General features: G+C 47.4%; 1 protein-coding gene across 2 annotated transcripts in view; it reads left to right on the top strand.

The window, feature by feature from the left end:
* Positions 1-13,340, top strand: part of ARFGEF1 (ADP ribosylation factor guanine nucleotide exchange factor 1) — a 132,446-nt gene that overhangs the window by 116,268 nt on the left and 2,838 nt on the right. The window contains exons 31-37 of one of the 2 annotated variants that reach the window (XR_010837351.1): positions 564-699; positions 782-920; positions 1,529-1,601; positions 5,692-5,824; positions 9,750-9,836; positions 11,269-11,437; positions 12,484-12,622. Coding sequence is in view for 1 of the 2 variants with exons in the window: in XM_059042582.2 (XP_058898565.1) it covers positions 564-699; positions 782-920; positions 1,529-1,601; positions 5,692-5,824; positions 9,697-9,836; positions 11,269-11,437; positions 12,484-12,622 (929 nt within the window). In the remaining variant the exon portion in view is untranslated. Of the gene's footprint in view, positions 1-563; positions 700-781; positions 921-1,528; positions 1,602-5,691; positions 5,825-9,696; positions 9,837-11,268; positions 11,438-12,483; positions 12,623-13,340 lie in introns of both variants that reach the window. The other variant, XM_059042582.2, reaches the window with a different exon arrangement.

Below are 13,340 nucleotides of genomic sequence, written 5' to 3'. Positions count from 1 at the left end.
CTGGAGCAAGACCAACTGTTGTTACTAGTGTCTATGTTTGAAAAGTCATAGCATTAATAGCCAGACAGTGCGGTGATGGGCTTTTTAATAAAACAGTGCAGAAAATAGTTACTTTATATGCAGATGGTTATGGGATAATGAAGAGAAATAGATCAGATGTAAAGCTGAGGTGAATGTCATATTCAAGGAGTTAAGTGCTCTGAAAGGAACCTACAGGCTTACGTTTTAAACGTGCAAACAGGGCTTCCCTGGTGGCGCAGTGGTTGCGAGTCCGCCTGCCGATGCAGGGGACGCGGGTTCGTTCTCCGGTCCAGGAAGATCCCACATGCCGCGGAGCGGCTGGGCCCGTGAGCCGTGGCCGCTGGGCCTGCACGTCCGGAGCCTGTGCTCCGCAACGGGAGAGGCCACAACAGTGAGAGAGGCCTGTGTACCACAAAAAATAAATTAATTAATTAATTTAAATAAATAAATAAATGAATGAGCAAGCAAGTAAACGTATTTCTTTGAAATTCTAGTAGTTGGTGAATGGCCTGACCTCCATTTAATGACTGTCTCCCCTGCAGAAAGCTGAGTGGATGACAACGACATGTAACCATGCGCTTTACGCCATCTGCGACGTGTTCACCCAGTATTTGGAAGTACTCAGTGATGTTCTTTTGGATGACATTTTTGCTCAGCTCTACTGGTGTGTGCAGCAAGGTAGGTCTGTACCAGATAAGTGACACAAAGTGTTAAATGTGACCCTGGTAATACACAAATGAATTGCTCTTTTCTTTTTTAGACAATGAGCAGCTAGCACGATCTGGTACAAACTGCTTAGAGAATGTTGTTATTCTGAATGGTGAAAAATTTACCCTAGAAATCTGGGATAAAACTTGTAACTGCACACTGGACATCTTCAAAACCACAATTCCACATGCGTAAGAAGATTTTATACAACTTTATATTTGTATATTGAATGATGGACATAAAAGGTTTGATAGTAATTAGTGATTTCTCATAACAAATCCTTTTTAAAATATCTCAGTGTTCTTTGAATTTGTGTTTATTGCAGATCAGACTCCTATAAAACCATAACAAATACATGAATTAAATTTTTTATATACCCAAACTTTTAGTCTGATCATTTAAAATTTGGGTCATAATGAAGTGATTTAATAAGATTTTATTCATCCAGATTAAACCAAGCAGTGGTTCTGAATTTTAAAAAAAGAAAATCTCAGCATTTGTTTTAGTTACTGTAAATGTAATAATCTAAGGAAAATTTTATTGTATTTTGAATTACAGTATCGTAAATATTGTATTTTATGGTTAATTATCTTTTTCTAAGGGATAAGTTTGGAATTGAATTGTAGTGGAGTTTTTACTGATTGGGAAACTAAGACATAGTCTTGCTAAATGACTTGATGGCACCTGGATCATTTGTAGGACACCTTGAACTTGCTTCCCAGCTCGTTTCATTTCAAAACATGTTGGATGCGGCATGGTTCACGCTCTCAGTGACTGGTATGATTTTGGTGTTTTAAAGGCTCTTGACCTGGCGTCCTGCTTCTGGAGAAGCTGCTCCCGCACCTCCGTCTCCTGTGAGTGAAAAACAGCTGGTAAGTTTTAACAAATAAAGCATGTGTTAAATTACTTAACTATTTGTGGTAAGTATTCTACCATGGGGCGGATTCTTTTATATGAGCCCAGCTCTTTTAAAAAGATGTCGTAAAATATAGATGGTCTTGAGACAGAGTAAAATGATTTTGAGAGCGCAAGAGGCAGGTACCAGTTTACATAAGGATTTACATACCACGCTGAAGATATTATTGGATGTTATTTTATTTAAACTTTCAACTTTGATGTAATTTCACCTTAGAGACAAGTTAGAAAGCAGTTTAAAGAATTCTGGTAGACCCTTCACGCAGCTTATTTGTTTCCTAAATCTGCTGTAACAAATTACTACAAACTTAGTGGCTTAAAACAACAGAAATGGATTCTGTCATATGGCTCTGGAGCCCAGGGGTCCACACTCAAGGCGTCAGCAGGCCACATTCCCTCCCACGGTGTTAAGGGAGAACCCTTCTTTGCTTCCTCTAGCTTCTAGTGGCTGCTGACAGCCCCTGGCGTTCCTTGGCTTGTACACACATCCCTCCATTCTCTGCCTCCATCTTAACATAGCTGTGTAAAGCCAAGTCTCTCCCTCCTTCTCCTTTAAGGACACTAGTCATTAGATTTAGGGTCCTCCCCCAATTCAGAATGATCTCGTCTCAAGATCCTTAAGTTTAAACACTGTTTCCATGTAGCCTTCACAAGAACCAAAGGTTAGGACTTGGACTTACCTTTTGGGGGCCACTGTTTAACCCATTATCTACCCTCTGGTGCCCCAAAATTCATGTCTATCTTCTGGGCAAAGTGATTTATGCCATCCCAGTATCCCTGGAGTCTCAACTTAGTGTAGCATCAACACCAAGTCCAAAATGTCTTATAAATACCATCTTATCAAAAGTCCCAAATCTCATCATCTAAGTCATCTAAATCAGGTATGTGGTCTACTCTGGAGCAGAAATTCTCTCTGTTTGTGGACCTGTGAACCTGTGGAACAGATGAACTGTTCCTAATCAAGTTCAAAACCCAGGAGGACAAATTCATTAAGTGTCCGGGCCTGAGGATAATTTCTGTAGCTTGGTTCCCTGCCCTCCCCTCTGGGCACATGGCTTCTCCCTCTGGTGCTCCCTCACTGACAAGTTCCACTTTCCACCCAGCAGTACAACACAATTTAGCCAAGGTTTCTGCAACTTATAACAAGGACCACCTGATTTCCTTCTGAGATCTCACCAGAAACACCTTTTTTTTTTTCAAATAAAGTTATTTATTTATGTATTTATTTTGGCTGCATTGGGTCTTAGTTGCTGCACGCGGGCTCTCTCTAGTTGCGGCAAGCAGGGGCTACTCTTCATTGCGGTGCGCGGGTTTCTCATTGCGCTGGCTTCTCTTGTCACGGAGCAGAGGCTCTAGGCACATGGGCTTCAGTAGTTGTGGCACGCAGGCTCAGTAGTTGTGGCTCACGGGTTCTAGAACGCAGGCTTAGTAGTTGTGGTTCACAGGCTTAACTGCTCTACGGCATGTGGGATCTTCCCAGACCAGGGCTCGAACCCGTGTCCCCTGCATTGGCGGGTGGATTCTTAACCACTGTGCCACCAGGGAAGCCCCAGAAGCACCTTTAATGTTCATATTTCTATCAACATTCTAGTCATGACCATATATGTGTGTGTGTGTGTGTGTGTGTGTGTGTGTGTGTGTGTGTGTATTATATATATATATAATATATATATAATATATATATATATAATATATATATATATATTCTTTAGAATGATAGAAGTTTTCTCTACCAGACATTTCACTTCCTTCTGAATCCTCACCAGAATTGAGTTTTAACATCCATATTTCTACCAACAGTCTCTTCAGGTCAGTTTAGGCTTTTTTCTCTTGTATGCCTCAAAACTCTTCTAGCCTCTACCATTACCCAATTCCAAAGCCACTTCCACATTTTTAGGTCTTTGTATGGTTGCACCCACTTCATGGTACCAAAATCTGTATCAGTCAGTGTTCTCCAGTTCCAGAGAAATGGAGCCAGTAGGAGATAACCTACACCTATGTGTGTCCATATTTATCTATACGTGTGTGTGTGTGTAATATATGTATGTATATGTATCCCTATATATTTTTTCCCCTTAATTTCAAGGAATTGGCTTAAGCAGTTGTGAGGGCTGGCAAGGTTGAAATGTGTAGGGCAGGTGGGCAGGCTGGAAACTCTTGGGCAGCTGTAGTCCACAGGCAGAACTTCTTCAGGGAAATCTCAGGTTTGCCCTTAAGGCCTTTCAACTCATGGGATGAGACTTGACCCATATTATTGAGGATAATCTCCTTTACTCACAGTCATAACTGTAAATGTTCACCACATCTACAAAATACCTTCACAGCGACACTTGGAATAGTGTTTACTTGAATAACTGGTTACTGCGATAGCCCAGCCAAATTGACACGTGAAACTGACCATCACGCCAGGTTTCTCGAAGTGTTTTCACTGTACTACGTTTGCTTTATTATTTCCACCCTCCCTCTTCTTCTCTCACTCCCCCACCTCCCTACGTACATTTTTCTGGATTCTTTGAAAATAACACATGCTTTTTTTCCCTAAAATTTTTAGTGTTTTCCATAAAATAAAAAAATATATATAGTCACGGTGCAGTTAACAAAATAGGGAATTACTGTTGAAACAATACTATAATCTGGCTTTATTCAGATTTCTGCTGTTCTCCCACTAATGTTATTGAATTGTAAACCCAGGAAGCCAGAGGTTGCAAAACTATGCCCACTGACCTGACCTGCTCCTGACAGCTCTTTAATTTCTAAACTAATTGTCAGTGGCTAAAACTTAGGTCTCACAGAAGAGCGCCACTCTGAACGTGTCTTGAGAACTGTGACATCTGGCATATCGGGCCCACATTGCTCCTTGACCCTGACCCACCGCAGTTGTTCGTTCGTCACAGACTCCACCGCCTACGACGTCCTGTTTCCAGCCCAGGATGAGCTTGCTCTCATTTCTGTTTTTCTTGAATTTGGCCCACTCCCTGCTTGCTCTGCGGGCTTTTGTTTTTGTCCCCTCTGCTGTATAGTGTAGTGGTTTGCAGGGTGGGCTGTGGCGCCGGACCCCACATCAAATCATGGCTCTGCACTGGCTAGCTCTGCAGCCTTAGCAACGTACTTCACCTCACGTTAGAGTGAGTCTGGTGGTGGGGATTAGATCCGGCGCTAGAACACGAAGTCGCTAGAAGAGTGTGTGCCGGGATGCGTGCTTGGCAGCTCTGCCTGCTGCTGGGCCAACACGCTGGGCCCGGCGGTGCCCTCAAGGCCGCCCGGCCTCTGCCTTGGCTCCGCCCGGGAGCTGCATCTAGTCTCCTGCTGGGACCGAGCAAAGCTAAAGGAACAGTGATGTCAGCTACCATATATCATCTGACACCTCTAGTGTCAAAGGCTTGTTAAGTGTTAAGGATTTACTGCCGAATCCTTAACAACCTGCAAGGAAAGTGTCATCTCCATTTTCAGATTTCAGGTCAGAAAAGCTCGGCTCCGGAAGATTCATTGCTTTCCCAAAGGTGACAACACAGCTGGAGCCGGGTTCCGGGGTGGCTCTGTGGGACGTGAACCTCAACTTCTCTCCGTGCTCTGCTCTCCTAGTTGGTCACCTTCTCACTGACCTTTCTGGTTGCTGGTTTCTTGGGTGACAACATCCTTCCCTAAGTGCACCCCTACAAAGCTTTCCTGGGCTCAGCCGACACAAAGCTCTCAGAAACCCCTGCCCACCATGTGTGTTTCTGTTTCGATTTCATGACAATTCATGGGTATTGCTGACAAGTTTTTCCACATAGTGAAGCTTATTAGCTTTTCTATCTGTTGCTCTTGGGTGGTGTCAGGCCTGATCTCAGTGAGGGTCAGAAAGGAAGCTTTTCTCTAAAAGGTTATCAGCTCTTATCCATGTGCAGGTAATATTAAATAACTTACCCATTATGTTCATAATTGCAGTGTGTACAATGTGATTTCCATAGGGACACAACGTAATTTTTTTTAAAACAGTGTAATAGAAACTTTTCATTGTTAAACTTTATTCATTGTACTTAAAATAAATTTTTTTTATTTTATTAGGATACGATATCACAGAAATCTGTAGATATTCATGATTCTATTCAGCCAAGATCTGCAGATAATAGACAGCAAGCTCCACTGGCTTCTGTCTCTACTGTGAATGAAGAAGTCAGCAAAATTAAACCCACAGCAAGTGAGTTATTTCTCTTAATAAAAATTGTGTATTTTGTTTTATGTAGGTAAGATATGAAAGTTTTGCTTTTACTTTTATTAACAAACACATACTGTAAATGTGTGGTCACTTCCTTACTGTGTTTGCTCCAGCGTGGCCATCCCCCGGCAGATAGGCGGTCCGGAACCCTGCCGACACCTACAAGGCCCGTTTTTTTCTGCGGTGCTTTCAGCTGATGTTTGTTTGAAGCACGTGGGTCTGGAGAGGAGAGAGGGAGTGGCCAGGGCGTGGGAGGAGCAAGCCCTGCGCTGCCCCAACCCGTGTCTCCTCCGCCCCTCCCTTCACCTTTAGTTCTTTTCACAAAGCAGGGGAATCCCTTCTGTTTTTCACTAAATTGGTTCACAGAGGAAAGAGGACCTCCTCCCTAGAGGAAACTTTTTAAAATTGAGGTGAAATTCACATAACAAAAGTAACCGTTTTTTTTTAAGTGAACAGTTTGGTGGCATTTAGTGCATTCCCCATGTGCAGTCACCACTTATATCTGGTCCCAAACATTGACCCGAAAGAAACCCCATAACCCTTAGGCTGTTGTTCCCTCTCCTGTTCCCCGGCCCAGCACCCTCGGCTGCTTTCCGTGTCTGGGGATTTGTGCATTCTGCATACCTCATATGAGTGGAAGCATACAGTGTGACTTTCTGTGTCTGGCTCTTATTTCGTATCACGTTTTCAGGGTACAGCCACAGTGTAAAATGGATCAGTCGTTCATTCCTTTCTATAGCTAATTGTCCTTTGTATGGATATACCACCTTTTGTTATCCTTTTATCTGCCGGGGGACACTTGGGTTTGTGGCACCTTTTAGTTATAATGAATAATGCTCCTGTGAATCTCTGTATACAAGCGTTGTTTGATTACCTGTTTTTAATTCTTTTGGGTGCATACATAGGAACGGACCTGGCTGGGTCGTAAGATGATTCTGAGAGGAACCCCTAAAATGTGTTCCGCGGTGGCTGCACCATTTTGTATTCCTACCAGCAATTCCATTTTTTCCACAGCCGCACAGACATTTCCTCACAAACATTTCTGTTTTCTTTTTCTTTTATAATAATAGCCATTCTAGTGGGTATAAAGTGTTGTCTCATTGTGGTTTCACTCTGCATTTCCCTAACGATTGATGATGTTGAGTATTTTTTCATGTGCTTATTGGCCATTTGCATATCTCCTTTGGAGAAGTATTTATTCATGTCCTTTGCTTATTATTAATTGGGTTGTTTGTTTTTTTGTTGTTAGTTGTTAAGAGTTTCTTACATACTCTGGACGCTACACACATGTCATACATATGATTTGCAAATATTTATCTTCTCCCATTCTGAAGGTCATCTTTTTACTTTTATTGATAATAATTCTATGATGTACAAAAGTTTAAATTTTGATGAAGTTCAGTTTATCTGTTGTTGCTTGTGCTTTTGGTGTCATAGTTAGGAATCCGTAGCCAAAGCTGAGGTCATAGAGGTTTTCCCCAGGGTTGCCTTCTAAGAGCCTCTTATACCTGCGGCTCTTCCATTTAGGTAATCGGTCCCTCTTCAGTTAATTTTTTTCAGGGAATTTTTATTAATCCTAGGTGTTCACATTTGTTTTTGAGGGACGGCCGATTTGGTGTCCTCCTTGAAAGGAGCCTCCCGCTTCAGTCACCGTGTCTTGCTTCTTAGAAGGGAGACAGGTGGTGACGAGCAGCCTGTTTTCATTTTTCACTCCTGGGCTCTGGAGCGCCGCTGTTAGGGTCCCTCGCAGCTTTGGTCTGCCCTGGAAGGTGCCGTGAGGACACGGCTTTGCTCCCCCTCAGCCCCCAGGCTGAACTCACGTCTACTTCGCTTTGTAAGGGAAGGACATAGTCGGCAAGTTTTCACTTGCCTGATCTGGGAACATCCCTTGAACGGAGTGAAGACCGCTGCTCCCCTGCCCCTCTGACCTGAGGGCTCGCACTTCCTTCCCTGTGCCACCCCCTCAAGGTCCTTGAGGAAGAGTTCACTGTGTCCCACGAGCCCTTCCCTTCACTCGGGGGACAGGTGTGGTTGCTGTGCCTGTGGGGAGGTGTCGCCGTGACCCTGTGCGAGGGGCAGCTGCCTCGTTCCTTCTTCACACAGACACCACCGCTGCCCCAGCTGGGCTCCACCCGGTGCCCGCCATCCCCCTTGTCCATCCTGGCCCAGCTCTGCCCCCGTCCTCTGGGGACCCAGTGAAATGGTCGCCTAATACGACCCTTGGCACTGTCAACCCTTGTGAACGAAATTTGTTCAAATAGGTACCGTCCCCCAAACGTGCAGTTGGTCGTTGCTGACGAGACCAAGTTCCTCCTGCAGTTCTGAAAGGACCCCGGGAGGCGTGGAGAGCTCTCAGCTCCCCGGCTGACGGCTCCGAATGCCCGTCCCGCTGACGTTGGAGCTGATGAGGACGCGTCTCCTTAGGCGCCAGCCCCCTCCCGAGCGTCCCCGTGAGTCCGGGCGTGCTGCCAGGATGCCCTGCCTCCGGAACTGGAAGTGTTCGTAAGAACACGTGACTGAGGCAGGACTAGGAAGAGACACCATGGGACTGGGGGCGTCTGGGATTTCTTATGTTTTTTGACTTGAGATCTGGTGCTAAGAACTAAACGTTCAGTACATCAGCATTTCTGAAAACTCTCTGGAAAGGAGTTGTTATGACCTAAATAAGAATAAATTTAAGCAAGTTGTTTTGCTATCTCCCCCAAATCCCTAAAGCCTGAATTTCACTTGTAGAAATTGGGGAATTCCCTGGTGAGTCCAGTGGTTAGGACTCGGCGCTTTCACTGCCGTGGCCCGGGTTCAGTCCCTGGTCGGGAAATTAAGATCCCGCACGCCGAAAACAAAACAAAACAAAAAAACGAACTTCTTGAGATTGGTGCCAGAAAAGGGAGTTTGTAATAATAGCAAAGTGGGAAAAAGCTGAAGGACTGTGCGGTCGTCCAGTGCCGGAGCCGCTGCCCTGAGGCCGATGGACAGGCAGCGCCCTCGCCGTGGGCGGCTGGGCAGGTCCCGAAGAGCCTCCCTGAGAACCGGCCTCGGGGCTGGGCCGGCGCTGCCGGGGCTCGCAGCTCCTCGCTTGCTGAGTCGTCATTCTGAGCGTGGCAGTTATTTCTGCGCTTGCTTACCCGACGGCCAGTGACGTGGGCACCCTTCCGTGGTCACGTCTCCCCTTGAGGAGACGGCCCGTCGAGCGCAGTCGTTCAGGCCAGAGGGGCGCAGTGCCTGAGCGCCAGTTACTTGCAGTGCGGTCACTTTTATGGTCACGCACTTAGCGGAACTCTTCATAGACGCCTGTGCTTATGAATCCCTTTGGAAATGTGGGGTCATTTTAGCCACAGCTCCCCACCTGGATCCAAAGAAAACATGTGCTCTGGGTGACCCACAGCGTCGTCCCAGTCGGTGGTCAGAATTCTTGCCTGCCCCTCACTGCCCGCCTCACAGATCTAGTTCCCGTTGTCGTCTTCTGGTTGAGGTTTTTATATAGTTAAAGGTCAAACTTGGGTTTGCAGTAAATGCTATTAAAATTGTAGCTTTTAATCCATTTGATACATTTTATTGAGGAATAATCTAAGTCTTAAAATTTGTAGTGGAACCTTCTTGAACATATTCACTGTTCTAAGTCATTTTGAATATTTTTGTTTACTTAACAAGGTAATTTTCTGAGGCTTTTCTAAGTATCGATTAAATGAAGCTTTCACTGAGCAGCGCTTATGTGCAGCAGCAGGCTGTGCTCGGCGTGATGTGTGCAGGGTTCATAGGTGTTAATGTTTCCTTAGCATTGTAATGTCATAGAAATTATAAAGGATTCAAAATAATTTTTGTTTGCATGTGCATTGGGGTGGGTTTCCTCACAGAATTTCCAGAACAAAAATTGTTTGCCGCCCTGTTGATTAAATGTGTTGTGCAGCTGGAACTCATCCAGACCATCGACAGCATCGTGTTCTTTCCCGCCACAAGTAAGAAGGAGGACGCGGAAAACTTAGCCGCAGCGCAGGTGCGCGGGTGCGAGGGCCCCTGCTCTTTGTTCAATGGGGAGTTAGCGCCACAGTCTGGGCTTCAGAGCAGAGGTCAAGCTAGAGACCGTCGGCACACAGATGTCATTTTAAACCGTGGCACTGACGAAGTGGACGGAGCCGGGAGGAGGGTCAGGGACCGAGCCTGGGGGCCTCGGTGGTTTGGAGCCCCAGGGGGTGAGGACAAGAGCCAGGGAGGCAGCGGGAGACTGGGAGACAGTGCTGCCCTGCAGGTCGATGAGGAGGTGCTCCGAGAAGGAGGGCGTGATCAGCCCGGTCAGATGTTCCGTAGGGCAGGTGAGAAGCCGCCCGACAGTTGCCCTAGAGAATTGCTCCAGCAACTTGATGGACTCTGGTTGACCTTGATGTTGTGTTTCATTGTAATGTTGATACAAAAGCATTATTAAAATGGGTGCAAGAGAAGAGAGGAATTGCAGAGGGCAGATATCCGTAAGTCTGTCAAGGAGTTCTGCTGTTAAGACAGGGTACAGAGAAATGGGCTAATCCCTGGTGGAGGGGTTCGCTTTGTTTTGTCATTAAGGTTGGCAGTGTGGCAGCCCGGGAAATTCTCCTCCGGGAGAGAGAGAGAGAGACAGTGCAGAAGGGGGGGGGGGGCAGTCGCTAGAGCGTCTTTCAGAGCGAAGGGAGGGGCACCTGGCACAGAGTCCCGGGGCACCTGGAAGAGAAGCGCAGGCGGTTCGCCATGGTAACGGGCGGGCACGCAAAGCGGTGGGTTAGAAAGTCTCCGCAGGTTGGTCTGTCTGGTGGCCGGAGTCTGTGGGAGATTCTTCTGTTTTCTCACTGAGATAGGAAGCAAAGTCATCTACCAGGTGAGGTTGGGAAGAAAGTTTGAGGTCCTTGAGGAGAGAAGAGCAAAACGCGAGTGAGGGGTCCAGCAGAGTGGGCTAGGAGGGCATGGAGGCATTGCAGGGCGGCACCCAGAGCCCCTGGATTTAAAGAGAAAGCCCGTTTCTCTCCCGTCGTGTGTATTGTGCGGTACAACGTAGTAGGCGGTTTTGCCAGCCAGTTGCTAAGAAGAGGAGGTGAGGGGTTATGCACGAGAATATTTATACTCAGGGTCCCTGGCCTCCAAGTGGTGAAGGGAAGCGAGGAGTGGGGGGACGGGGGCGAGGAATGGGACGGGGGTGGGGTGGGGGGGAGGCCGGGCTCCGGTGGGTGCAGGGCTCTGGGGTCTGGAACTGTGGGGAGGGAGCTGAAGACACTGGAGGCAACTAGCATGCACAGAAAGAAGCTTCTGGAAGTTTAGTAGCAAAAGGTGGGCCTTTTCTGTTGAGGCAGCACACATTAAGCTCTGTGGCTTGCTCATAAAACGGGTCTTTGGGGGGCCCTGAGTTCTAAACTCACTGACCTCTGTGACGGGGCGCGCGTGCTGTGGTGCTTTGTTTCCCAAAGAGAGATGCCGTGGACTTTGACGTTCGAGTTGATACTCAGGACCAAGGAATGTATCGCTTTCTCACATCGCAACAACTCTTCAAGCTGCTGGACTGCTTGTTGGAGTCGCACAGATTTGCAAAAGCATTTAACTCCAACAATGACCAGAGGACGGCTCTGTGGAAGGCGGGTAAGCTGTGGATGGGGTCCCCCGCCTGCCCAGTGAACCCCGCCGCCGTACCACAGGCCTTTCTCTGGTTTATAAAAGGCCAGATAGCTGCCTGGGTAGACTGGTCTCCCCCGCGTTTAGTCAAACTGTTATTGGACTGATTTTCAAACTGTCTTTCGTCTTGTTTACCCAGTCTGGGCCTTCCTGTTGACACCGGCTCATGCTACAAGCTGCCCTTTCCTGAGGCCAGACCTCAGAAGGGAAGTGCAGGGCTTTGAAGTGGGAGGTAGATTTTTTTTTGAACAAGTTGGAAAATTTAAGTAAAAAACAAGCTTTATAATAATTCTACTGACATAGTTGATTTTTTATTTAAGAAATAGTTACTTGGTGCCTGTTAGGTGCAGAACGGTGCCAGAGACTGAGAGGCTGCAGAACATGCAGAAAAAAGACGGAAGCTGCCCTTCCTTAAAAACAGCCTCTTCTGACAGAGTGTTGGATGCCTTATATTTGCGTGATTTATTTTATCCCCAGTGTCTCTTTAGCTCATTAAACCCACCCAGGCTTTGTTCATTCTCTTCCGCTCACAACCTCACTTCTGTAAGGAGGAATCTGTACTTATCTTTTCCCCTTTATTCAACCCAAGTTGCCGCCACCGTTCAGCTGGGACTGTTCCTGCCAAGGTCACCAGGCTCTTCTCTCACCCAGGCCCTCCCCTCCCCCTCCCCCCCTCCCCGGGCCGCTCACCCTTGGCCCAGTCTCCCCATTGCGGGGGCGTTGCCTGCGCAGGCTGCCGGGAGCTGCCGGGGGCTGAAGTGTGTCTCGTTTGAAGAGTTGTGCCTTCCCAGGCAAAGCTGTTCTGTATCTCGGGTCCCCAGCCTGAGGGGAGGGGGTTCTAAACTCAAAAGTACCCAACTAGGCACCTCCCCGCCTCGCCGCACAGGTTCCAGCGCCTTCTCCGTGTGACCCCGGCCCCAAGGAGGGCGCGAGGCCTGGGCGCCACGCGGGCTGTTTTGCCTCCACGCGAGCTGTGTCTCTTCCCACTAACGCGGCCCTTCCCCCTTGTGCAGGCTTCAAGGGCAAATCGAAACCCAACCTTCTGAAGCAGGAGACGAGCAGCCTGGCGTGCGGGCTGCGCATTCTCTTCCGGATGTACACGGACGAGAGCAGGGCCAGCGCCTGGGAGGAGGTCCAGCAGAGGCTTTTAAAGTAAGACTCGGGGCTGGGTTTCTGGCTTCGGCCCATGCGGCTCGGTTCCGAGTGAGAAGGGCCGCGCGGTGTGTGGGGGGCGGGGACGGGGGTGGACACACAACACCGAGTCCGTCGGCAGCCCTGCCCGGCCAAGCGGATACCTTGGGCCTGAGGAATAGTTTGTGGAACTTAAACGCAGTCTTAGACGAACGTGCTCTCACACAGTTGGTAAGATGCAAGCAAATTACATCTATTTTTACTGCTACAGGATAAAGGAGCAAGTTCTATGTCTTAAAATTTTCAAATGTAATTTTTAGGCTTTTTTTCATGCCATAGATAGCTCCATTTTTACAAACCGATCCATCTGTGAAAGCGAAAACCTTCCTGCCTGCATTTAGTTTGAAAAAGTGTGTGGAGTTTCCTCTGTTGGTGTTTTGTTTTGTTTGCACTCCATTTTTACTTCATGACATGTTCAGATTCTGTTCTTTAAAATTTAAATTCACGCTAAGAATGAAACACGCCATTCAGAAGGAATACTGCTGTGCACATTGTGGTTTTATTTATTTATTTATTTTTGGCTGCGTTGGGTCTCTGTTGCTGCGCGCGGGCTTTCTCTAGTTGCGGCGAGCGGGGGCTGCTCTTCGTCGCGGTGCGCGGGTTTCACATTGCGGTGGCTTCTCCTGCTGCGGAGCTCGGGCTCTAGGCGTGCGGACTTCAGTAGCTGTGGCTCACGGGC

Source organism: Kogia breviceps, chromosome 17 (genome assembly GCF_026419965.1).
Source record: "Kogia breviceps isolate mKogBre1 chromosome 17, mKogBre1 haplotype 1, whole genome shotgun sequence".
NCBI lineage: Eukaryota > Metazoa > Chordata > Mammalia > Artiodactyla > Physeteridae > Kogia > Kogia breviceps.
Note: the sequence above shows the minus strand (reverse complement) of the source record. Positions and strands in the feature narration are given on the sequence as shown.